At 35.5% G+C, this 27,377-nt stretch overlaps 1 protein-coding gene and 1 long non-coding RNA gene across 4 annotated transcripts in view; one reads left to right on the top strand and one right to left on the bottom strand.

The window, feature by feature from the left end:
- LOC105473383 (CCR4-NOT transcription complex subunit 2) overlaps window positions 1–27,377 on the top strand; it is a 109,140-nt gene that overhangs the window by 33,366 nt on the left and 48,397 nt on the right. The window contains exon 2 of one of the 3 annotated variants that reach the window (XM_011727174.3): window positions 4,197–4,339. The exons of 1 other annotated variant lie outside the window; for it this stretch is intronic. In XM_011727174.3, the coding sequence (XP_011725476.1) occupies window positions 4,292–4,339 (48 nt within the window). In that variant the 5' untranslated portion in view covers window positions 4,197–4,291. Of the gene's footprint in view, window positions 1–4,196; window positions 4,340–20,117; window positions 20,432–27,377 lie in introns of those variants that run through there. One more of the 3 variants, XM_071071450.1, reaches the window with a different exon arrangement.
- Window positions 1,913–27,377, bottom strand: LOC139356706 (uncharacterized). Its single transcript, XR_011609039.1, has 4 exons — window positions 27,264–27,377; window positions 25,610–25,708; window positions 2,347–2,409; window positions 1,913–2,019 (listed from the first exon to the last, which is right to left on the bottom strand). It is a non-coding gene; the product is annotated as an uncharacterized lncRNA (long non-coding RNA).

The following is a 27,377-nucleotide window of genomic DNA, read 5'->3' as shown; positions in this document are numbered from 1 at the left end:
TTGTTAAGTTGTATTTGTTTTTCTTTGTAGATATAGGCAGCTTTTCATTTTACATGCTAATTATAGGTCTATGAAACCTATATTACTGAAATAGAGAAACTGTTCTTAGTTAATATGGCAATTTTCCTAGACCAGGTATGGTATTCTTGAGTTTTATTTATTTTTATTTTACTGAAATTCTTGAGTTTTATTTATATTTATTTCATCTGCCCATCAACTTAGAATTTTAAAAACATTTATCCATGTGATCAAGCAAAAAATTAGTTCATAAGGGCAAGGAAATATTTATGTGACTGCAGTCGACCTATTAAGAAAACGTTGCTTGACATAGTTCTAGAATTTGAGGAACCCTTATTTTAAAAATAATAGTTAAGTGCATTTACTGCACATTTTATTGAGCTCCAGTGAAATTGGTCACATCTTGTAGTTTGTCCTAATTAATAGCTACCCTAGAATGTAATGTCTTCTGTTAAAAAAAAAAGAAAACCTGTTCAGCTGGTTCAGCTGTCTTAACCTGACGAAATTCATATTTTAACTTTGAGTGTGGTAATGACTACCCAGTTACAGATATTTTAGATACTATTTTCAGCCTTTAAAATATTTGGCCATTGTTTAAATACTATTGAGTAATGAAGTGGGTTGAGGGGGAACATGGGAAAAGTTTTTTAAAATGTTTAAAGAAAGGAAAAGTTAAGATTCATCTAAATCATTTTATTTTATAGCTTAGGAAACTAAGGCCAGAGAGAAGTAATTGGTCTATTTTTTGTGTTTATAATTTTGCCTTTTCCGCAATGTCATATTAATGGAATTGTTCAACTTGTGGCCTTTGGGGTCTGGTTTCTTTCCTGTAGCAAAAATGCACTTAAGATTCATCCATCTTGCATGAATTAACAGCTTCTTCCATTTTGTTGTTGAGAGTATTCTGTTGTGTAGATACTCTGTTTATCCGTTCACCTATTAAAGGACATCACATCTTCACTGAAATGAAGATACATGTACTGGTGTTGGTGTGAACATACATACATCTTCATACATGTACTGGTTTTGGTGTGAACCTGTTTTCAGTTTGTACTGGTAAATACTTAGGGGTATAGTTGCTGAGTTGTATGGTAAGCTTTTGTTTACCTTTATAAGAAATTGCCTAACCTCCTTCTAACATGGCTGTACTTACCTTCATTTTTGAAAGATATTTTAGCTGGGCTTAGAATTCTTTGTTGATAGTTTTCTTTTTTCTATACTTTAAATATATTGAACCACTGTCCTCTGATTTGCATTGTTTCTGATGAGAAGTCTGATGTCATTCCTACCTTTGTTACTCTATGTATTTTTTCCCCTGCTTTAAGATTCTTGTTTATTGCTGTTTTGTAGCAGTTTTACTCTGAGATGTTATGATCATGTGGTTTTGTTGTTGTTATTCTCTTTAGAGGTGGTGAATTTGGATCTGTGAGTTTATAGTGCTCATCAAATATATTAAAAAGAATTAGTTCCAGTTTCCCCTCCTTGTGCTTCAGCCTCAAAACTCTACAGGCAGTGAGCTGGGTGCACTATATTTGTTCCTTTTTCTTGATGATCTCTGTGCTGAGAAGATTGTTGTGTGATGTCTGGAAACCATTGTTTCATATATTTTGTCTAGTTTTCTGTTTATTTAAGGTAGAAGGGTAAACATAGCCTCTTTTTTTCATCATGAAATACACCCTTGCCTTATAGAAAATTTCATTGTAGTTTTGCAAATATTTGTCTTTTCTGAATTCTTGAATATTTATAGGACTTAGTGGGAGAACAGTGTATAAACCTTAATAAATTTTGGCACCTAGGGTGCATGCTTTCTCTCATGTTTGTTCCTTTTCACAGTCTGTCTCTTTGACTTATTGTACATCCTTTCATTTCCAATATGAAGGTTATCAACATAATTTATTGCTGAATATTTTTATTTAATATAGTACGATGAAGATAGTGGTGATAGATGTTAACTTTTCATGTTTATTTGGAAGAAAATACAGTGTCTTCAGTCATTTTTCTCTGTATTAAAAGGAGATAATGATTCTTATTTCAGTATAGAATATTAGCTCCCACATTGATTAGAGTATGGTGGCTATGGATTGAAACTCCAGGCCATGAAATATTTCCAATTATCCCCAGAAGAGGAAACAAAGCAAATAATAAACAGATTTTCCCTTTATATGAAAATCCATAATTCTTCAAAGTGAACTTTTATCTGATAAATTCTTACAGATTAAATATTAATATGTATTGTTATGGTATTAGCATATAAAATTCAGTCCTTTGGTATATAATTAGGTTATGTTAAAGATGTATACAGCATTAGTGTATTGAAAATTACCTTACCTGATTGTAGATTTCCAACATTCTTTTGCTGACATTAATATAATTGAAGGTAATTCATAGACCCTAAATATTATATAAGAAGGAAAACATTTTATTCTGTAAGTACTGACTGAAATTTTGCTTTATTATCCGCTGAATTCAGAGTCACCATGTATGTATTAATGGTAAAGCAAGTACTACTTTACAATTTAATATTATAAAACACTAATATTAAAACAGTTAATATTTGGAAGATGCATAATAAAATAATCTTGCTCTCTTTTTGTGACAATCGTGAAAATTTGAGTTGGAGCCAAATGTGCATCATTTAACAATTCCTGAATATCCAATTCACTTGGTAACTTTTCCTTATGAAAACCTCATTGCTTGCTAAATGATAAAGATTACATTTATAGAAGTAAATATGCTTTTAAAACTTTACTCCTTTGTTGTTTTTGAAAGAGACATATTTAATTCCAAAGGTACTTATAAATTTGGTAATCAGCAATTACAATTTTGTCATACAGCGTGACATCTTGAAGTATTTCAGCTAAACGTACACTGTAAGATAGTCAGACTTAAGTAAAAATACACCTCCCACTACCTTTGTGATCAAACATAAAAGAGGAGCCAGAAGATAGGTTTTTGTCACCTGGGTTCTTTTTAAAACTTAAATTTAGTAATATTCATTTTTAATGATTTGTTTTTTAAAAAAAAAAATGTTCTGCCCGTATAGATTGCTTTTTAGAGGTACTCCATATATATATGTACATGCGTGTTTGTTGGTTTTAATAATACTGATTCACTCTCCTTATAAATTATAGATTATATATTACCTCTTCACAAAATACGTTTGTTGATATTAAATAATTGTTCTGAATTTGAATATAATCTTTAGTGGCTAGCAAGATTATTAGTTCAGTAGGTATACATACTACTTCCTTAGGGAGAATGTTTAACCAAACTTAGCTAAGAGATGTCTGTCTTGAAAATGCATATTTACAAATTGTTTGTATACCCACCTTTGAATATTTGAACTCTCATTTTCAATATTCATTTTAAAGATAGCATTTCTTGTGGCTGTCACCTCAGCTTCAGTGATTTTTTTTTTTTTTTTTTTTTTTTGTGGGAGGTGGTACCTCGAGTGCAAGTCATTTTGAACTTATTTATATCTCTGCAGTTTAAGAAATTAGCCCCATCATTTTTTCGCCCAATGTAAAAAAAGTGAATTCCCTATTGGAGTATGCGTGAAATTGGATGACTGAAAGACAAAAGCATCAATGGAAGTTGACATTTTTTGCTCTTCTTTTTGGAGTAAAGCTTAATAGAATATTGAGTTAGGTTTGTATCTCTTGAATATATGTTGCATTCCCATTTTGTTGTATGGGAATAAACCTACACAGAATGAATCAGTAGCTGTGTGAGTAACTTATATTTTCTATTTATCACCATATATATAATCATTTGGAGGGGAAGGATTTGTCATTAAATGATTGAATATGAATTGTATGTTTTTGAGATAACTGGAGAAGATAAATGTAAAAGAAAAAAATATCACTTGTGGGAGGGGTAAACTTTTTTGTCCATTTCATTTTTTATTCACTGTAAATTTCTCCCTTGTGTATGATGTCTGGCAGACAGTCTTAATTGAAGAAAGTAGAAGTGGGTAGGAAGAATGTTTCATATTTAATAATTTCTGTTGCAAATAAAGTATGCTAGTCTAGCCCACGAAAATGATTATGAGGAAGACTGGTTGGAGTATAGAACAATTACTTTTTTTTGTTTTCTGTGTATCATATTGAATATTTTTGCTGCTGTTGATATATTTATGTGTTAGTAATTTTGACGGCTTTTGGATAATTCCACTCTAGAGTGAGAAGTGGTGGGCGGTCCTTCCTGTGACACGACCCTTGAGTGACAGTTCTATTTGATTGCCTCCGGTACTGTGAGGAAAGGACACGACTCTATGGTGAGGACTGATGGACATACATTATCTGAGAAAAGAAACTACCAGGTAAGACCAGTCTTTTTTCTTTTTTCTCTATCGGTTTTGTAGCTATTTTGAAACTGTTTAAATGTGTTATATGTAATTGGAACCAGCAAATTCGATACACCTCAATTTGAAAATTTGGGTTTATAATTTTAAATTAAGTACTGGATTTGATAGTTGAAACAGTTGGGAACACTTTTCAAAATAAAGCATATTCATAATGTATATTCTTTTAGTGTGTCAAATCAGGTTTTCTGAGATGTTTGTCAAAACTTAGATTATATGATATACAAGTTATGACTTCATAACTGGATTCAAAGCTAGTAAAAACGAAAGTGTTGATTTCTTATTATTCCTGGAAGACTAAACCCTAAGTCTTGTGCTATATTTTGGATAACAAAGTATATGTCCCAGAAATGTAGACAAAAGTGAGTATAGAGGAAATAGAAATGAGAAACCCAGGGTGCTCAGAGACCCAAATTCTATTGAATTTGTTATTAGTTTGCTGTCCTTAAAATGCTAGATTCTTGTTTTCTCATTTAATAAAGTGGTTAATCATATCCATTCCTTATTCAGTGTGTAGGAAGGCTGAAAGAATAGTGGAAATGTAACATTGCTATTTCTGAACTTTGAAAAGAAGGTGAATTTTAAAGATTGTGCTATTAGACAGTGATTTAAAGAAAACCAACATATTTGAATTTAGTTTTTTAAAGGAAATATCCTTTATTCATTTGATAGTGATCTGTTATCACATTTATTTAGTTATCCGGAATACAGAATACTTTAAAGCTTGAGTACAAATAAACTTTTAGGCTTCCTGCACAGATATGCGTCCAACCTCTCGACCTCCCACACTTCCTTTCACTCATCAGTTCATTCTCTCTAGGTTGTGAAGGCAACTAGTATGATAGCAGCAGCTTTGGTTAACCGTTTATCTGCTAACCATTTATTTTAGCCCAGCTAATCTTTCCTTCCCTCAAATTGGAAAAGTGAGCAGTGGAGCAAATTGTAAATTAGTCTTTTTGGTGTATCGTATAACAAAGAGCCTTTGACTATAAGATCTGGGTTCTGGTTTAGGCACTGTTCCTAATTAAAAATAATGTCATCTTTAACCTTTCTAGAATTTTTTTCTAACTTGGTGTCTAAAGTTTCTTGCCAGATCTTTATGATTTTAATAAGCCAGAGAAAACTGAGGCTATGCTGAATCAGTTTTCTCTGTAAGCTTTCTTCTGAGTTGTCCTCATAGACTTGACCAACATAGCCTTTGCTAATTATTTGTACTCAGGTGTAGCTCCTGCTTCCCAACCGCTTCCAATTACCTTGACTCATAAGATTTTAATTGGTCACACTTCTTGGACTTCTGCATCTTTTGGTAGGTTCTGCCAAATTATTTTAAGAATTTTGTGATTCTGAATTATGTAGCTTTTCAGTGCTCATAATCCAGTTTGTAAAGTGTGAATGTAGAATTTTTATGTAATTACACACTGTAGTTAATTTGTCTCATGGAACCATATTAATATAGAATTCCAAAATTTATAGTTAAGAAAGAAAACAGAATTAGGTTGTATACATGAAGACATCTGCTTATTCTTGCTCATTCTACACTAAAAATACTCCATTGTTCCAGTCACATTATTTACAAATAATCCAGGTTTTTTAGCATACCTGGAAAACGCATTTTTGGTTATGATTTTGCTGCCTCAAAATGTCGTCCCTTTTCTCTCTTCGTTTATTGATACATAGTTGTACATATTTATGAGGTACGTGTGGTATTTTGTCACATGTATAGAATGTGTATATAAGAATGTATGGGAAATTCAAAGGAATGTTCATCACTAAAGTAACATTTGTATTTGTACTGGTAGTCTAAGAATTTTTATATTCTTAATATATTCATCATAATACCTAACAGGAAATTCTGTTTCTATACATGTGCTTTTCAGAGTAGGGTTCAAAAATAAAATAATTTTACAATCCAGCTTTAAACAGCTGTTTCCAAGGATACTTCAATATGCATTTAGCATCACTAAGTAAAAACAAAAGAGAAAAGGGACATAGAGGGATAAATTCTAGTGTTCTGTAGCAGAGTAGGGTGACTATAATTAACAAGGTATTGTATATTTCAAAATAGCTAGAAGAGAGAACTTAAATCTTCCGAATTGATAAAAATGATTTTGGATTTTTAAAAATTCTATTTTGGAGGAAATTTATTTATTTTCCAAGGATAAAGTAGAATTTTGTTGTGTCTATGTTTATAACCATTTTCATTTATCTTTGAGGGCTTTTGCTTTTGAGAGATACTTTGTATTTATTCGAACATTCTGATAATAGGCTAATACTCCAGAGTTTAACAAGAATTTTTGTAACATTTCTCCAGGTCTCATTTCCTTACGGACCTGATTAAAGCCTTAGGAATTTAGTTTAGGAAGGTACATTCCCTCGGCTATGTGCTAAAGACAGTGACTTTTAAATGGGCATGGTTTGAAGTATTGATTTTTATGGTGGTATCTACTTTGTGTGTTTCCTTTCTTACTATAAATTTAAGCCCAGTTAGGTATTCAGAGTTTGAATACAGTAGTTGAAGTTTATTTGCAGAGATAGACTTGCATATTAGTTCAGATAAAACAATTTATTTATATGGCTCACGGTTCATTTTTGGATTGTCAAGGTTTTTCCAAGGAAATGCACCTTCAGTTTTTGTAAGCATTTTCTTATCTTCCTCTAATTTAGACTAACTTACCCTAACTATGAGCATGCGCATGCACAAATATAAACCATCTTAATTACCAATGTAACTAATCAATGGCTTTCCCTTTTTTGTTTTTTTTTGGGGGGGGGGGTTGTTGTTGTTATGAGACGGACTCTCACTCTGTCGCCCAGGCTGGAGTGCAGTGGTGCACTCACTGCAATCTCCGCCTCTTGGGTTCAAGCTATTCTCCTGCCTCAGCCTCCTGAGTAGCTGGATTACAGGTGCGCGCCACCACGCCCAGCTAATTTTTGTATTTTTAGTAGAGATGGAGTTTCACCATGTTGGTCAGGCTGGCTTCGAACTCCTGACCTCGTAATCTGTCCGCCTCGGCCTCTGGAAGTGCTGGGATTACAGGTGTGAGCCACCCTGCCTGACCCTGCTTTCCCTTTGTTAGGTAGCGTATTCAAGCTTCTAAACATTACATTTAGACTTCCCACATTCTGGCCTTCTTAACATACATTTACCTTTCCAGTATCTGTCCTGTTACTCTTTGTAGTAGATTTTCCCATTTAGTGATACAACACTACTTTTAATCTCCCTGCCATGCAGTTTTAAATCCACAAGGGTTTACTTATATTGGTTATTTTCATGTAATGCCTCACCTTTGTTCACATGATTCAAGAATTAAGTGTCAGTTTTTCCAGACGTCACCCTATGGTAGACTCAGTGTTCCTTTCCCTTTCTTTCATAGCCTTTAACATACTTCTAGTTTAGAGTTTACCATAATACATTGTAGTTGTGGTTATTTGTCCTTGTCTTCCTGTAGACTTGTGCAGTCCAGTGCCATAGGCACTAGTCACAAGTAGCTATTTAAATTTAAACTCATTTAAATTAAATAAACTTGAAAGTTCATTGGTCACATTAACCACATTTCAAATGCTCAGTGGCTACATGCTGCTAATGGCTACTGTATTGAACAGTGCAGGTACAGAACATTTCCATCATTGCAGAAAATCGAATTCGATAATACTGCTGTATCTAATAAGCTTCTTGAAAACTGGGACCGTATCTATTTATTTTGGTACTGCCAATACCTAGCTTGGTGCCTGGTATGTAGATAGGTGTTCAGTGCATATTGTTCCAATAAAATTAAACAAAACAGTGAAAGAAGGGAAAGGAAGAAATGGAAAGTATACTGGGTAACATACCCTTGTAAGTGGTATGGAAAAATAGAGGTATTTTCAAGATATTTAGATGTTACTTTGAGTGGAACTTTTCAATATGAGGTCATTGGTCACATCATATGCTAGCTCATTCAGTGCATTATCTACAAACTGGGTCTAATGCATCCTAGTCCATAGGTTTCTGAAGAATGATTCATAACCTAAAACACTGTATTTTTGTGGACTATAGTATGTCAGAGAACTGTAACAATGATTGTATTGCCGTTTTCTTCCCCAACATTAAATACCTTACTTCCTTTTTATTAACTTTAAAAATCACAGATGCCCATTACCAAAACGTTGAAGAAAAATACGGAATATAAAGTAACAATGAGAAAGTTTGCCTTGACAACTTTACTCTTAAGAGTTTGTTGTGTACCTTTTCAGATCTTTACTAGTGACTATATAGTGTAGCTGTGATTCATCGTCTTTGTCTTTAACAAATGTGTATTTTCCTGCATTGTACTTAATGGAGCTGTTTCCGTTTCCCATTCTTTCCTCTGCCCTCTTCCCCAGAAGTAATCAGCAGTTTTAATTTTGTGTTTCATTCTTTATATTTTTATAACTTTATTACATATATGTGTTTCAGTATATTGAGGTACATCTTTTTATGTATTGTGTGGCAATTTTTTGGAAAGTGGTGCCCCATATTTTATTATTTTGAGTAGGAAAAATCATAATGAATTTTCAACCCACTCAAGACCCTAAACAATTTCCTAGATATAGCTAAAGTACTCAACACCTACTTGACAATTCACCAAGGATTTCTCCATAATACAGAGTATTTAAAATACAAGCTACTTAATATAAACAGAAACAAATGAATCACTAAGTATATTTCCATTTAGTATGTGCTGTATTCAGATCATTTTTCTTTTATACTGCAATAAAAATGTAATTGTAAATAAACAATTAAATGTATTTCCTTTCTTTTATTGTGAGTGGCACATTATTGAACATTTTTTTCTCCCTGAAGTTCAGGATGCATCTTACACCTTATGGTGACTTCAAGTCATGGTTGTGACAAACAGTACCAGCACCAAAGCATCTTAGAATCTATGATATATAGTATATTAGAGATATATAATGAATATAAAGAACACTTAATGAAATAAAATCATAGCTGAGTGTAGTGCTGTGCACCTGTAGTCCTAGCTACTGGAGAGGGTGATGTGGGAGAATAGCTTGAGCCCCAGAGTTTGAGGCTGCAGTAGGCTATCATCACACCACTGCACTCCAGCCTGTGTGACAGAGCAAAACCTTCTCAGTCAGTTGGTCGATCGATCAGTCGATTGATGGATCGATAGATGGATAGAATTTTATTAAATTAATACTTAATTGAAAATTTGTCAGATCTGGTACCCAGAGAAGAAAAATTGAGTTTTTAGTTATTACTGTGGCTTGGTGTTGGGTGAAGATGAATAAGAGCAACCTAATGACAGAATGAGTTTAAAAAAAGGAAAAAAGCCTGAATCCAGTGAATTGGTTCAGTTTTCTCTTCTTTGCTCTTGAAAGTCTTGCAACCAGATGGCTGTGATATGTTATCACTAGCCAGAGAAAGGGATAGAAAAAACTCACATAGATGACTTTTTATGTGCCCTTTACTTGCATTTGTACAGCTGCTTAAGATGAAGTTGCTCTTATAATTAAATTTTTGATTGTGAAAGCTCTGTTCATGTCATGATCACACGATTAGCAACAGAAGTCACTTTGACTCCGTGATGTAAAAATTTTTTTTTTTGAAATGGAGTTTCTCTCTTGTTGCTCAGGCTGGAGTGCAATGATGTGATCGCTTGAGTGCTCACCGCAACCTCCGCCTCCCAGGTTCAAGTGATTCTCCTGCCTCAGCCTCCTGAGTAGCTGGGATTACAGGCATGTGCCACCACGCCCAGCTAATTTTGCATTTTTTTTTTTTAGTAGAGACAGGGTTTCTCCATGTTGGTCAGGCTGGTCTTGAACTCCTGACCTCAGGGGATCCATCTGCCTCGGCCTCCCAAATTGCTGGGATTACAGGTGTGAGCCACTGCACCCACCTTTTTTTTTTTTTTTTTTTTGAGACAGGGTCTCTCTCACCCAGGCTGGAGTGCAGTGGCACCGTCTTCACTCACTGCAGCCTCTGCCACCTGAGTTCAAGCAATTTTCATGCCTCAACCTCCCAAGTAGTTAGAACTACCTACACGCACCACCATATCTGACTAATTTTTGTATTTTCAGTAGATACAGGATTTCACCATGTGGGCCACACTAGTCTCGAACTCCTGACCTCAGGTGATCTGCCTGTCTTGGCCTCCCCAAAGTGTTGGGATTATAAGCATGAGCCACTGTACTGGCCTAATCTAAATTTTTTAATTTGACCTTTTTTTTTTTCCTGGTGTTCATGGCTTCTCTTTGTCCTCTTTCTCAGGCCAACCAGTAATGTCAAATCAAGTTAAATGAATTCCCAAGTTCCTCATTGGTTTGCTCATTGCTGTGTGATGCTAAATGTTAACCTTTCTTTGAATTTATTATATATTCTGATACTTTTTTTATTATCATCTGAAATCATCAAATAAGGTGACATTTGTTTTCCAAAACGTAAGTTTCACTAAGACACCTGGTTTATGGCACCCTTAGTGAATTGGTAATTTTTTCATAGTGCCCTTGGGCCAAAAGCAACTCTGCTAAGTAAGTAATTAGGTCCAAATCACTTATATTCACATGATTATCTGATAGATATTGCTGTATTTCCTAAGAAGATATAAAATATCTAGTAGCACCCCTGTGTGTTCACTCTGGTGTTCCTTTTGGCAATGTATGCCTTAGACTTTGTATATGAAATATGAAATGTTCTCTTTCAAAAAAATACATTTAAGTGGTTTGCCTTAATCGTAAATATGAAATGTGTACTCGTTAAATCAAAAGTTAAGGCATTAATGCAGATATTTCTGTGAATCAGAGAAAATACAGAAGCAAGCAAAGTTATCTTTTAAGAGGTAATTCTTAGGTCTTGTGTGGAGTCTAGGATGATAGCATTGATGGTGGCAGGTTTAGTTTTTTTTTTTTAATCTTCCTGAATTTCCACATAAAAATAGAACCAACTAGACAGCAAAACTAAAACTCATGAAAACATTTATAACAAAACTTGTTGACTAAGTGTCCCCATGAACCCCAATACAAGCAGGTGAGAACTAAGAAAAAGACCTACAGTTACCAGTTTTTATGTATAAAAAAGAGAGACATTGGGATGTCTGATGGACCTGAGAATGGAAGCACCCAAAGTAGTCAACAAGTATTCACTGGTAAGTACGATTAGCCAGTTTGAAATTGGGAGAGATTTTGTCAGCTTCATAAGGTGAGTGTGAGGGACCCATGGTAAGGCTAGTGATTGGAGCAGCGTAGCTCTGTGACCTCCTGAGAATGACCCACCAGTGTGTCCTTCTAGGATTCCACTGAGGAGAGGAATTAAAATTGTGCAGGAAGGGGACAACAGAGACATTGGAAAGAGAAGGTCCAGACAAAAATGGGAGAGGGGAACAGAACCAGGAAATCTCAGTAAATAAGCGATCGTGTTTTCAAACACTATGTGAAAATAACAGAGGAGAGAACTTTATGAAGTTAGAGAAGTTTATCTGAACAAAGCAGTATTCTAAAAATTCAGGAAGATTCAATTCCTAAGAGGTCTTCTAGAAATATGTTTGGGAGTGTTTATACCAATTTTGAACATCCTCAGTACTCATATTCATCTGACATTTGATAATTTCAGAATTAAAATTTTTTCCATCTGTTGAGGTTGTGTTTGATATATTGAGATACTCTTCTTCATAGTCTTTTAAAAAAGATTTTTTGTTTTGTCTTCCATATTTAGTCTACCTGAAATTGATTTTTGTACATGGTGATAGGAGTACAGTTTCCTTTCCTCTGCACCTAAATTATCATATTAGCATTGTGTACCAATTTGTTCTACCCTCCTTAACTATTCAGCAGTGCTAGCTCTGTTATAAATCAAGTTTCTCTTTATATGCATGTATTTCTTATGTTTCTGTTACCTTGATGTGTTTGTCTGTGCCTGTACCAATATCATGTTTTCTTAAATACTAAAGCTTTGTGTTAAATCTTCGTGTCTGTCTGTCTACCCTTTTCTTCATAAGAGTCTTGACTTGGTCTTTTACTCTATGACAAATTTAAAATATTCATGAAAATGCTCCCCTCCAACAACAAAAAGAAGTATTGAGTTTGTAAGTGGAATTGCATTGACTTTAGTTTTCTTTGCGGAAGAATCGATAAGTATATGATATTCTTCCTAACCCGGAATTTATATATTGAGTTCTTTTGTATTTTCTCTCAAAGTTTTATATTTTTTTCATAAGGGACTTAGAAATCTTTAGTCTGATTTATGACTACTTTTGTTGCTTTTCTTGGTTGTAAATTTAAAAAATATTTTTAGTTATAGGTGTTATTGAAATATAGTTGATTTTTAAAATTGATTTTTGTATCAATGTGGCTAAACATTTTAATTTTTATAATTTATGTGTAGGCTTTGGGGGGGTTCATGTAATTAAACACATCATTAGGAAATGACAGTTTTGAAATTGTCACCGGTTTTGAAGTTGTCATCATTAAATAATGTTTGATACAGGATTTTTTTAATAGATATACTTTGTCAGGGTAAAGAAATTGTTCATGATGCTACCTTATATATTTTTTCCTCTGTAGCATCTTTTTTCTTCTTAAGGTTGTTTACTATGTGCCTTTTCCCCTTATTTGGTCAGACTTGCTAGTGATTTGTCAGTTTTACTAGGAGTCGAATTTTAGCCTTTTTTATTTCTAAAATTTAGTTTTGTTTTTTATTCATCAGTGTTCTTTAATGTTTTCCTTTCACTTCTTTTTTTTTTTTTTTTTTTTTTTTTTTTGAGACGGAGTCTCGCTCTGTCGCCCAGGCTGGAGTGCAGTGGCGCGATCTCGGCTCACTGCAAGCTCCGCCTCCCGGGTTCACGCCATTCTCCTGCCTCAGCCTCCCGAGTAGCTGGGACTACAGGCGCCCACAACCGCGCCCGGCTAATTTTTTGTATTTTTAGTAGAGACGGGGTTTCACCGTGGTCTCGATCTCCTGACCTTGTGATCCGCCCGCCTCGGCCTCCCAAAGTGCTGGGATTACAGGCGTGAGCCACCGCGCCCGGCCTCCTTTCACTTCTTAGAGTTTGTTATACTGTTCTTTAATCTTATGTTTTTAATTTTCCGGGTAATTAACTTACCAGGTTCATCTAGTTATCTTTTTGTTGCTGGTTTCTCATGTAATTTCATTTTGGTTCAAGAACGTGGTCTGTATGATACAATTATTTGTTTACGTGTTTGAACAAAATGTATATTAACCAAATTGGCAGGTGTATTGCTTTGCTTCTCTCCATTAGATCAACTTTGTTAATCTTATTATGTATATCTTACGTATCCATATAATCATTTATCCCTTTGTTTAGATCTGGATTCCAATATATCTTATTTCTTTAATTATTTTATACATTTTTGTGTTTAGCGTGTGATAAATCCAACAATTGGAAGTTGTCACAGATTGTGCTAATGTTTTTGTTTCTGCTGGTTCTCATTGTGCTTTGTTTCCTTGTGTGTGTATTAAGCTATCATTTCATGTTTCTTAGAACTCTGGGAATTCTTTGAGGACTAGGTAGAAGGGGACATTTCTCCCAAGGGGATTTTCACTTGTTTTTGCTAAGCCCCTAAGGCACTACCAATGCAGAACCAATTCCAAATAAAATATTAGCTTGAGGTTGCAGTCCACATAGGTAATGTGAATTCATGCTTGCTTGTGGCTATAAATTTTCAGAGCATTCCGTCACCACTTTTTGCTTGCCATAAATACCAGGAACAAAGATTTTTGCTGTATTCTTTACTAAGGGGTTATTACAATTATGGTGTAGCTCTTTTTTTTTTTTTTTTTTTTTTTTTTTTTTTGAGGTAGAGTTTCACTCGTCGCCCAGGCTGGAGTGCAATGGTGCAATCTTGGCTCACTGCAACCTCTGCCTCCCTGGTTCAAGTGATTCTCCTGCCTCAGCCTCCCGAGTAGCTGGGATTACAGGCGCCTGCCACCACATCCGGCTAATTTTTTTTGTATTTTTAGTATAGATGGGGTTTCACCACATTGGCCAGGCTAGTCTGGAACTCCTGACCTCAGGTGATCCATCCACCTCGGCCTGGGATTACAGTGCTGGGATTACAGGCATGGGCCACTGCTCCCAGCCATGGTGTAACATTTTAAGGTACCTGATTTATAAAAAGATTTTTTAAATAGCTTCTCCTTTAGGGGGATATAAGCTTGTGGCTTCTCTGGAATTCTAGCTTTTACTCTTGTTTCAGGGTGCTGAATTTCCCTTCCTCCCTTCCAGGTTCAGCTGTACACTTAAAAATGTAACCTCTGTTAGTGTTTATTTTGTTCATTACTATATCCTCGCCTGAGAATAGTGTCTGGCATGTAGTAAGTATTGTTGATTGGATAAAGTTAATATTTTATGGAGCAATTTTAGTTGTTATTTAGTGGAGCGTTCTGGGTTCTTAGTAGTACTACCAAAAAACATCTATTTTAATTATTCTTTAGATCTCAGCTGAAATCTCACTTTCTAAGGGAAACATTTTCTGCTTAGACTTCTGTTATATTTTCTCGTCGTTCATGGTAATTTTAGGGGTGGTGGTAATGTTATTTCTGCTTTTTATTATCATTCATAATTGAATAGGTTTGTTGACTCATTTTCTTCCCATCTTTTCCTTTCTCTTTTTACTTCTTATCCCTTTCTTCTCTCCTTTCCCTTCTTTTGTTTAATTCCCTCCCTTGCCCTGCTTTATTTTCTTGCTCACTTCTCTTCTTTTTTTCTTCCCTTCTTCATAATATTTTTCTTCTGCCTAAAGGATTAAAAATTTTTTTCCTAAGGCATTTCTAGTGGTAATGAATTCTTTTAGGTTTTGTTTGAAAAGTCTTTATTTCACCTTTATTTGTAAATATACTTTCACTGAGTCTGAAGTTCAAAATTGACAGGTTTTTTGCTTTTAGAATTTTTTAAATGGTGCTTCACTATCTTATTTCCATGAAAAGTCTGCTGTCATTCTTATCTTTAGTCTTTTGTATATAATATACCTTTTTCTCTCTGGCTAATACTAAGATTTTTAAATTTGTCACTTATTTTACACAGCTTTGTTAAGGTCTATGTCGGTATAATTTTTTCATAAGTCTTATGCATGGGATTTGTTGAGCATCTTGAATTTGTATGTTTATACAAATTTAGGAATTTTTTTCATCCATTATTTATTTGAATATATTATCCGTCTTCAGTGTCCTTTGAGGACTCCAATTACACATATATCAACTTGCCTGGAGTTGTCCCATAGCTTACTGATACTTTGTTCATTTTTTTTTCTTTTTTTCTCACCGCGTTTTAGTTAGGATAAAATATTACTATGTTTTTAAGTTTGCTAATCTTTTCTTCGGCATGCCAATTATTCTGCCTTCTTTTACATACAAAATGTAATTATAACTCTTTGAATATCATTGTGTACTAATTCTGTTACTCATGTTTCCTGGTAGAAACTATGTCTGTTTCTATTGAGTGTTGGGTTTTTTTTCCCTCCTCATTGCCTGTTCTCTTTCACTGCTTCTTTGTATGGCTGGTGATTTTTGCTTAGATGCCAGTCTTTGGAAACTTTATCTTGTTGGCTGCTATATAATGTTTGTATTTGTGTTAATATTCCTTAGATTTCTTGTGGTTGCAGTTACTAATAATAGAAACCATTTGATCTTTGAGACATCCTTTTCTTTTCTCTTTTTTTTTTTTTTTTAGGTCTTGTTTAACAGAACCAGAGTAGTCTTTAGGGTTAATTTTCTTTCAACTACTTAAACAATTCTTTTCTGAATTATGTAAATTATGTTTTTCTACTCTGGCTGGTAGGAAAATAAATGATTTCCAGCCCTGTCTGGGCCGTGGGGATTGTTTTCTGTTTCTTTCAGGTGGCTTTTTTTTTTTTTTTTTTAGTTTCTGGTAGTTTCCTTACATGCATGTGCTAATCAGTACTTAGCTGAAGACTCAGAGGGACCCTCTGCATATTTTCAGAACTCTTTCTCTGTGCCACTCTCTCTCGTCTAGTGTCCCAGCCTGTTCATTCTGGCTGCCTTTAATTACCCAGACTCTCTTCTCCACTTCCTCAGTTCACAAAGATTGCTGGGCTCCACCAATCTGGAATCCTTCTCCCTTACTGCAGACTGAAAACTCTTCCGGTCTTATAAGCAAGGGTAGTTGTTGAGCCTTCATTGATTCTTTCTCTTGTCTCAGGGATTGTTGTCCTGCACGGCCTAATATCCTGTGTCTAAAATCCGTTGTTTAATATATTTTGTCCATTTCCAAGTTGTTTTAGGTGGGCTACTGCTACAACTAGTACTACCACTACTCTCTCTTGGTTGGAAGTGAAAATCTTAATGTTTCATTTTTTTGAAGTATTTTTTCTTATTAAAAATTTTTTTATAGAGACAAGGTCTCACTATATCTTAAATTTTTTATAGAGACAAGGTCTCACTATGTCAGACTTGTCTTAAATTCCTGGTGTCAAGTGATCCTCCCACCTTAGCCTCTCAAGATGCTGGGATTACAGGTGTGAGCCACTGCACCCCTATTTCATTTTTAAAAACTGTATTTTGGTGGAGAAGATGAATGAAAACCATTCCTGATAAAGAGAATAAGCTTTTGTGTCAATATTCAGACAAGGCTTGGAAACTTTCTGTTGTATAAAATACTATATAGTGTGCAATATACACAAATTTCGGACCATTTCTCAGCACTTAAGGTCATTTAGAAAGAAATATACAACAGTACAGGTCAGTAAATGAATTCCAGTTCTTACGTAGAATTGTCACAGTCCTGAGTCAATTTAACTTAAAAGTTGAACTGTTTGCCCTGAATTTCCTGATTCCCTTAAGAATCCAGGAGGCTCATAGATACAGTGGTCATTCATTTTCTCAGCTGTGAGGTAAAAATTTTACTAATTAGCGTTTCTTTAAAAAATCTGTGTTGTATAGCATAAAATAGTATATTATCTCTGTATTATTTTATCTGGATCAGTAAATTAAAGACAGTGTAACAAATGTGCTAATTTTTATATGATTTTTGAAGATGTTTTCAAGGATTTTTGAAAATTTGAAGAAAACATCTTCAATTTTTGAAGATGTTTTCAAGGAAAAAGGAAACACCCTTATTAGGGCCAAAAATGCTAAGAGCACATGAAATTTTACACCTATTCTTTTCTACCAAGGCACTTTTGTAAAGGCACTGTGATAAAGCTAAAACAAATGTGCTTGGTGGAGTGAAGAGCCTTTAGTTTGAGCCACTAGTCTTCACCTTCTACCTGAATCACTTGGGTCCATTTATGTAAAGTCTTTGACACTGTGGGCATAGTTAACAGTGAAATCTTTAAAAGATTTGGTTTGCTTTGTTAAAGCATTTCTGTTAAATAGAGAAGGAAAGTAGAAAATTACCATTAGAACACCACGGTAGGCCTGGCACGGTGGCTCATGCCTGTAATTCCAGCACTTTGGGAGGCTGAGGCGGGCAGATCACAATGTCAGGAGATTGAGACTAGCCTGGCTAACATGGTGAAACCCCATCTCTACTAAAAATACAAAAAATTAGCTGGGCGTGGTGGCGGGCACCTGTAGTCCCAGCTACTCAGGAGGTTGAGGCAGGAGAATGGTGTGAACCCGGGAGGCAGAGTTTGCAGTGAGCCGAGATCGTGCCACTGCACTCCAGCCTGGGTGACAAGGAAGACTCTGTCTCAAACAAACAAACAAACAAACAAACCACGGAATAGTTACTGCAAGCAATATTCATGGATGAATGCTATAATGAGTGGACAGAAATGTAAGGACAGACAGGTATTTGCATCTTCTCACAGTACTTCTCCAAAACATTTCTTATTTAAAAAGAGAAAACTAGTAGTTTACAGTGGAGAAAACTTCCAGATATACCACGTTAACCATGATCAAGGTTAACTTCACCTGTAATAAGACATATTAACATCATACGCACTCATATATTGGAATACATGCATCACATATGATACACTTGAGAAGACTACATCACCTCTGTGGTGATGTGGCTTTCAGAATGCACAGCTCCAGTCTAATTATGAGAAAATATCTGACAAACCCAAATTGTAGGACATTCTGCAGTGTGTGTGATATAACATCAATATTGGGAAAGATGAGAGGAAAGACTGGAATAAGTCTCGGATTGGAGAAGACTAAGGAAGTGTAAAACTAAATGTAAGGAGTTGGGGGACAAAGTATTGTAATTTTAAATAGACAAGGAATCCCTTACTGAGATGACTTCATAGCTGAAGTAGGTGAATAGGAAGCCATCTGGATTTCTAGAAAAAAGAGCATTCCTGGAGGATAACAAATACAAGGGCTTAGAGACAGGAGTATGTCTGATGTGTTTGAGGAATAGCAAGGAGGCCAGTATGGCAGGAGCACATGAAGAGACGGGGAGAATGCTAACAGAGGAGACTAGAGATAACAGAGTAAGGTCATGTGAAGGCCTTGGAGGCCTTGGTATTGGTGCAGGAGTCTATTGTAAATGTGTTTCACCTCTGTTCCCTTTGATTTCTGACGTTCTTTTATTCTGAGCATGAAGGGGATAAAGTATATGAGTATAAAATGTAATACCTAACATCTAGCACTGGGTGTAGTAGATGCTCACTCAATGATTATTGAATTAGTGTACATGGCGAGATGTTTAGAAACATTTTAAAGATCATGTCTTCCCTTGCTAAAGGAATACTTTTCATTTTTAATTACTTCCTATAACATAAATTAGGATTCTGATACCTCTTTATATTTTTAAAATGTAAAGGTTTTAAAATAATTCGTCACCTTCAGTAATATTTATGCTATTGAATAGATGTCTTAAATAAGCTTCTATTTTTATTCGTTTTAGAGTCTATTTTTCTCTAATAACTCACTTTTTATATTTTCAAAGATTCAACATTTTTGTAAAAGTGAATCAATTTCGTATCTTTTTCTTTTCCTTTTTTTTTTTCGAGATGGAGTTTTGCTCTTATTACCCAGGCTGGAGTGCAATGGTGCGATCTTAACTCACTACACCCTCTGCCTCCTGGGTTCAAGCGATTCTCCTGCCTCAGCCTCCTGAGTAGTTGGGGTTACAGGCATGCGCCACCATGCCTGGCTAATTTTGTATTTTTAGTAGAGACAGGGTTTCTCCTTGTTGGTCATGCTGTTCTCGAACTCCCAACCTCAGGTGATCTGCCCACCTCAGCCTCCCAAAGTGCTGGGGTTATAGGCATGAACCACTGTGTCTGGCCTGGATTTCATATCTTATTTAAATCCTATATTCAGATTGTTTTTTTTTTAAATCTTAAAATTTTTCTCTTTGTTATCTCGTTTGGTTAAAGTGCCAAGTTTTTTTTTTTTTTTTTTTAATTGGAGGGGTCCTTATTTGTTTTTATCAGCATGGAACAGTTAAGAAATTCACTTTTTCCCAAGGAATGTGCTTATATCAGAGTTATGTGTAGTTTTTACAAGTTCACTGGCCCACCTTTAGGAATTTTAATTACATCCATATAGTGCAACTTTAATTCTGCTTGTTGATGGTGTTAATGTGTATGAGAGCCTTAGATTTAATGTTGAGTACTCGAGAGAGCAAGAGAGTGTACAAGGAGTGGATAGGCACAAAGTATTTGAACACACTGTCTTACATGTTTTCATGATGGCCAGCTAAGCTCTGTCTTTGCATTTTCTGGAAAAGTGTGTAAGGTTATAATGAGCACTGGTTTTTTTTTTTGTTTGTTTGTTTGTTTTTTTGTAAACTTAGTACTTTGAATTAGTTTAAAAGATGAACCTGGGTTTCAGGAATAATAAAGAGGTGAACAGGGAGTCAAAATGTTGAAACTGGACATTCAGAACTTTCTAGCATGATTTCCTTATTTTTCAAAGAGCGGAAGAATCCCGTCGTTTATCATGTTCTGGTTGGACTCCTTTCTTACTGTTTGCTGGAGTTGAACTTAAGAGCTATGGTGTCAACCCTCCTGTAATATCTCAGGGGAGCTCCTAGTGTGGGGCTGGTACCATGGCTCACCCTCCAACCTTTCCTTCTTCACTTCAGCCTTCAGCTCTGAGCTTTCCAATCCCCAGAGTAGCAAATGTTGAAAGAAGTTGCACAGGTAAGTATGTGGTGGGGAAAGCGGGGGGAAAAATGGTACTGTCATCAGTATTTTGAGGGTGGATGTTGGGCCATTTTATCAATGAGTCATTTTGTTAGTTTAGAAATACAAAGTTTGTTATAAATTATTTTTCTCATAAAACTCATAAATTGTTTAAAAAAATAGTGTAGAAAAAATAATTTTAATTCTTGTTAGATGTGAAATAGGAAAAAACCTTAATAAACTATTAATATTATAATGCAAAGGAAGGTTCTTAAATTTTTTTAAACTTTATATTCTCCACAGTTTATATAAAAGGTCCAGAAAACCCATGTTCAAAAAAGAAGCTAAAAAAAAGTTGGGCAAGGCATAAGTCCATAGGCTATAATTTTGCCATATGTAACTTGGTCTCAGAAGGAGGCAAGTTTTGGTTTTCTTCCACTAGCTTTAGATGTGCTATTTTTTCCCGAGGTATTAGGCAGGTAGCTATGTTTTTAATCTTTACAAAAATACAAACTTCAAACATCATCTTCCTTGAAGTCTTGACAGGAGGACTGGAACATTTCTACCAATCTCTAGGTTTGAAGTTAACAAAAATAAGTATAGGTACCTGGTACATAATTCAGCAAATATTTGTTGAACGAATGAATAAACTCATCACATCCTGTGTCCTCTGTGTGCATGCGTGTGTGTGTGTGTGTGTGTGTGTGTGTGTCTGTGTGTGTGTGTGAGAGAGAGAGAGAGAGAGAGAGGGAGAGGTCAACACTCCTGGCATTTTCTCCTTCTCTGCCTTGCACTGGAAATCATGATCTAAACATTACAGATTTAATTTTGTAGGGATGTAGCTCTGGGTCTTCACTACCATACTTTTGAGCTGCTTCTCAGAAAGCTTTCAAAACTTGTTTCTTTTGTTCTCCTACATCTATTCCATATAATTCATGTTCATGTGATTTATATATTTTTGCACATACAAGACATTCACATTAAACCCAAGAAAAACGGACTCTTAAGATGGCCTATGGTTGCTAAATTTCTTGAGAGAAAGTATGTGAGGGTTAAAAGAGATTGGGGTACTAGTGTATTTGGTATTTCAGATCTCAAAACAAGTCTTCAAAATACTTCTCAGCAATTTATCTCCCTTTTTTTCTTGAGTTTTTTTAGATAACTGGGAGCTCTATACAAACACATCTCCCTCAGCAAAGTACATCCCGTTTTTTTCTCAATATATAGTCATATTCCCCTCCTTCCTCCCTCTTTATCAGACCCATCTTTGCCTACCCTCTTTTAAGGATTTAAAATATTCTCATTAGAATATTTTCCTTCTTTATGCATAGAGGATTTGTTTTGTATTCTAAATGTAGAAATTTTCTACTGCTATATGTCATTCCATTTGTATTTTATAGTTTTACATCCTAATATTTAAAGATAAAGTACTACTTTAATTTCAGGCTCTGTTGTGTGAGTTCTCAACTCTTTTTTTTTTTTTTTTTTTTTTTTTTGAGATGGAGTCTTGCTCTGTCACCCAGGCTGGAGTGCAGTGGCACGATCTCCGCTCACTGCAAGCTCCGCCGCCTCCTGGATTAACGCCATTCTCCTGCCTCAGCCTCCCTAGAAGCTGGGACTACAGGTGCCTGCCACCACGCCCGGCTAATTTTTTTGTATTTTCAGTAGAGACGGGGTTTCCCTGTGTTCGCCAGGATGGTCTCGATCTCCTGACCTCGTGATCCGCCTGCCTCGGCCTCCCAAAGTGCTGGGATTACAGGCGTGAGCCACCGTGCCGGCTGAGTTCTCAACTTTTAACTTCTTATTGCTCATAAGAGGTACCAATTATATTTAGTTTTTTAGTTTGGTATATGTGTACTTTTTTCCTGTGGATTAGCACTTTTTGAATAATTAGAATTTTGGTTTTAGGATGATGCACTTAGCTTTTAAAGCTTATGTATTGATTGTTGAAGTGTGAATCTATATAAAGCATATTGGTGCAGCACATTTTAAGATTCTAGAAAACCACAAAGTAGTTTATTCATGTTGAAACATACAGAACTTATTCTCTCTAGATCAGAGTCAAACTTGTGGAGGCATTTGTAGCATTTTGGTAACACTCCCTAGAGAATTTGCAGACTTTGGGAGTGCATATTAAGGGATAATGTACATGGCTTTTCGGATTATTTTCTGAATAATCAGCTTCAGACACCAGATTCTAGTTTTCCGGGTTGGGAAAGAGCGATGTGTTTTTTCCACCCTCCCCTCTCCCCACCAACACACACACACACCCTCCCCATCTTTCAGATATAGGCCATCTTGTTTTATTGGATGAGCCCCCCAAAAATACACAGAAATAATGCTAAATATTTCTGTAAACCTTGGAAAGGACTCTGCCAGGATATTTATCTACTCTCCAAAATAATGATTGTGGAAATGTTTGTATAGGTCCATACTTTTCTACTAAAGCCTGTTTCCAACCAGTCATAGATTTTTGTGTGTGTTTCTACATGTTAACTATCTTTGGTATTCATTAAGGCCTTTATCGCTTCTTTATGGTCATTCTGCATTGGCTAAAAATATGAAATGAGTCGCTCTTATTTGTTTCCATGCTATTGATTTGATGATTTGTAATTCTAGACTTTAAAATTTATCTGAATCTTCGCTTTTCTTAGATCCATCCTAAGCAAATTCATGAACTTTTCATTATGCATATATCATATTAAAAATATGAAACCACAGTATTCTAGAACTAGGAGGACTTGAATTTGTTTCTCACGTGAAGAGAGAGTTTTGTTTTGTTTTGTTTTGGTAAAGATTTCCAGGTATTAATGTCTTTGTTCTTTAAGAAGCTAGAATTTATTTTGTGCAGTGTAGATGCCTTTCTGTCCTTTACTTAAGCACTCCCCTTTTTAAAATTCTTTTTCAAGAATTAAAATATAATTAGAATTATTTATAGTAGTTGTGAAGCAGGATAAGCAGTTTAAAATCCTATCGCGAAAAATACTACTAAAACAAAAATATCTTTCTTAACAAATATTTCCAGGTTGTAACAATATAATATTTGATATAGGAATATTCTACTTCCATAGAATTTGGGCAGTCTGTGAGATTTTTACCTATCATGTTTTCCCTCTAAAGGGCAATTATAAAAACACCAGATTGTCTTCAGGTATTAGGATTCCTCATGATTGGTTTCAGATGTTGATTGGCTACACCTTGATAAAAGGCAGCTGAGTGTTAATGGCAGTTGGCTGTGATTTTCTATTAAGTTTCTGCCTATTTTATAGACAATAACTTGTGCATATTTGTATATTAAGTGTTTGTTGATACTGAATATGGAATTCAGAGCGAAAGAAAGAAGGCAAATTCTAAATTACTCAGATCTCCATTAGGAAAACAGTGCCTGAGAAAGGAACTTTTTCCCTGTTCTCAGGTACTGTATATCTTGCAGTTCGCACTCTTCATCTTGTATAATGCAAAACGAGTACAAACTCTGCAGCTGGGAGTGAAAATGTGGTACTCAGTATGAAGCGGTGAAGGAGACAATTGATTTTACCATGTGACACCTGTATCAACATGTTAGCAGTAAAACTCCTCCCTACATTAGAGAATCTACAATAAAAAGTTGCTACTAGGGAATTGTTTTTGTTTTAACACAAGTTCTAAATGTGTCCTCTATATGTAATGCTATAATGTCTACATTAGACCTTTTATAATGAAATTAAGAGTTTGGTTATAATTATCCTAATTCCTTGAAGGGTTAAATTGTGTTCACTATACTTAATAAGTACCTAAAAATGTTAGTTCTTTGGGAACATAGAAACCGGGTATATATAACTTTTAATAGTTATTTCTACTTATGTGAAGCCCTCCTTGGATTTTTATTTGAGATGTGGTCTCACCCTGTCACCCAGGCTGGAGTGCAGTGGCATCATCTTGGCTCACTGCAACCTCCACCTCCCAGGTTCAAGTGATTCTTCTGCCTCGGCCTCCAAGTAGCTGGGACTACAGGTGTGCACCACCACTCCCAGCTAATTTTTATATTTTTAGTAGAGATGGGGTTTCGCCATGTTGGCCAGGCTGGTCTTGAATTCCTGACCTCAGGTGATCCACCCACCTCAGCCTCCCAAAGTGTTGGGATTACAGGCATGAGCCACTGCGCCCGGCGGATAATAATTTGTAATTGGTATAATTTCTTTTAAGTGTAACTTCATTCTCAAATTAATGCAACTTTCTGTAAAATACATGTGATTAGTCTTGTAGAGACTGGCTTTTGTCTCACATGTCTATAGTCAGCCATAATCAGTCCATTCTTGTTCTCGTGCTAAAGTGATCTTTTTGACACACATAAATATTCGAATTGGGGTATACCCTACTTCCCATTGTTCACAGCATAAGGACCTCCCTCCTCCAACCAACTTTTTATTTGTTCCTTACCTTTTTTCCCTTTACAAATTCAAGAACAAAACACGCATTAAACTATTAATTGTATATTTGAGAGTCAGTGTACTATCATGGTTAAAAAGGGGGACTCTAGCAAATTGATCTGGGTTCAAAACCCATCTCCGCGTTTATCAGATATATAACCATAGGAAGTTAACCTAACTTCTCTGGTCCTTAGCTACAAAATAGGGATAGTTAATTTTTCTTACTTTATAGCATTATCTTGATAATTACATTAAAAAATAAAATTTAGAGCACTTAAAATATTGCCTGGTGCAATAATTTATTATTTTATAGTTACAGTTATGATAAAGTGTTTTCAGTGACTGTATAAAACAAGAGTCCTAACTTAGTGTGAAAGTTTCAAAGAATGGGAGAAAGGGCATTTTAAGTAGCCGTATCAGCATATGCAAAGACCATGACATGGAAACTACCTTGTGTTCTGAGTAACTGAAGGTATGGCAAGGGTTTGTGGTGTCAGGGGACTTAGGAGAGAAGTCAGAGGTTGCAAACATCTTATAAGCCTTATTGATTTGGGAGTGCTGTTGAAGAATTTTTATCAGCAAGTCCATGAAGATAAGAAATTTTTACTTTAAAAAATCACTTTGATATGGGAGAGTAGAATTGAGGGGAAGAAGAATAGATTAATAAAGACCTGTTTGGAGGCTACTGGAGTGGCTTGTTCTAGTGTATTAGTCTGTTCTCACGCTGCTAATATAGACATACCCGAGACTGGGTAATTTATAAAGGAAAGAGTTTTAATTGACTCACATGACTGGGGAGGTCTCACAATCGTGGCAGAAGGCAAATGAGGAGCAGTCACGTCTTACATGGTGGCAGGCAAGAGTGAACGTGTGCAGGGGAACCCTCCTGTATAAAACCATCAGATCTTATGAGACTTATTCACTATCATGAGAACAGCACAGGAAAAACCCGCCTTTATGATTCAGTCACCTCCCACGGGGTTCCTCCCGAGACACGTGGGGATTATTACAGTTCAAGGTGATATTTGGGTTCGGACACAGAGCCAAACCATATCAGCTAGGAAATGACAGTAGAGATGAAAAGATACTGATGATATAAATAATTTCAATAAATAGGTAGGATTGGTTTGATCAACTTGAATTTTAATTGTTGAAGATCACAAAGGTTACAGACAGCAGTTTTCAGAGTTAAAGTGACCTTTTTCAGAGATTATCATGAACAGTAACAACTGTGAATAGCGAAAATTAAGCTGAAACATAAGATTTGTGTTGGGTTCTAAGATAACTAGTGCTGCAAAGTCATGTTGAGGTGATGATCTCAGGGATTTTGAGCTGTATCCTCTATGTAGCTTCAGGCCTTGCCTCTTACTTCGTGGGTTCCCTAATTGCCATTCATCCTGCCTGTATCAGGGACCACTTTACTGTCTTCTCTAAAGTTCTTGGTTAGATTATCTGAAGTTGTGTTTTTTTTGGTAAATTTCTATGATTATTCTGATTTACCACATTTGGCTTTGAAATACTGCATTTAAATGTTAGGAATGTCATGCCTTAGGAATTCATAGCTAGTCTAAACTAAATAATGGAGGAGGAATATACTGGGAAAATCCAGCCAACTTAAGTGCCTCCATTACATCTTCCAGTTTAATTCTTTCTCTGTTACTTTCTGAGGCCAGTTCTTTTTGGGGATTCGGTTTGGTACAGAGGATTAGCTTATTTATCTCTGTATTTTTTATTTTATTTTAAATGCGGAGTCTCGCAGTGTCAGCCAGGCTAGAGTACAGTGGCACAATGATCTTGGCTCACTGCAGCCTCCACCTCCACCTCCTGGATTCAAGCAATTATCCTACCTCAGCTTCCTGAGTAGCTGGGATTACAGGTGCACGCCACCATGCCTGGCTAATTTTTTTGTATTTTTAGTAGAGACAGGGTTTCACGATGTTGACCAGACTGGTCTTGAACTCCTGACCTCAAGTGAACCGCCTGCCTTGGCCTCCCAAAGTGCTGAGGTTACAGGCACGAGCCACCATTCCTGACCTCTGTGTACTTTTTAGAATGTGCTGCTTAGTTCTTATGAAATCTAAGGAAAGATTAAATGTCTTGATTAAACGTTTTAGATCTGTGTTCAAAAAACGTTTAAGGAACTTTGATTTTGCTACATGCATATATTCTTTCTTGGTAAAATCTCAATTTGTGCTGCTGCTTGTTCTTAGAAAGTCTGGTGTGAGTGTCAAGTAAAAAGGTGGTCACTTAACAAAGTAGATACAAGCACTTGTTTGCTTGAATAAAGCTGACAAATTGTACACACTAAAGATTCTAAAGCTGTATATCTAATATATGATGAAGTCTGATTAAATTTTAAACTACAGCCGTATGTCACTTAACAATGGGAGTACATTCTGAGAAATGCGTCAGGCAATTTTGCGAATGTGGACCATACTTACACAAACCTGGGTGACATAACCTCTTGCTCCTAGGCTGTAAACCTGTACAGCATATTACTATACGCATTCTGTAGACAGTTGTAACACATTGGTATTTGTGTATCTAAACATACC

The sequence above is a fragment of the Macaca nemestrina genome, chromosome 10 (genome assembly GCF_043159975.1).
Source record: "Macaca nemestrina isolate mMacNem1 chromosome 10, mMacNem.hap1, whole genome shotgun sequence".
In the NCBI taxonomy this organism is placed as follows: Eukaryota; Metazoa; Chordata; class Mammalia; order Primates; family Cercopithecidae; genus Macaca; species Macaca nemestrina.
Note: the sequence above shows the minus strand (reverse complement) of the source record. Positions and strands in the feature narration are given on the sequence as shown.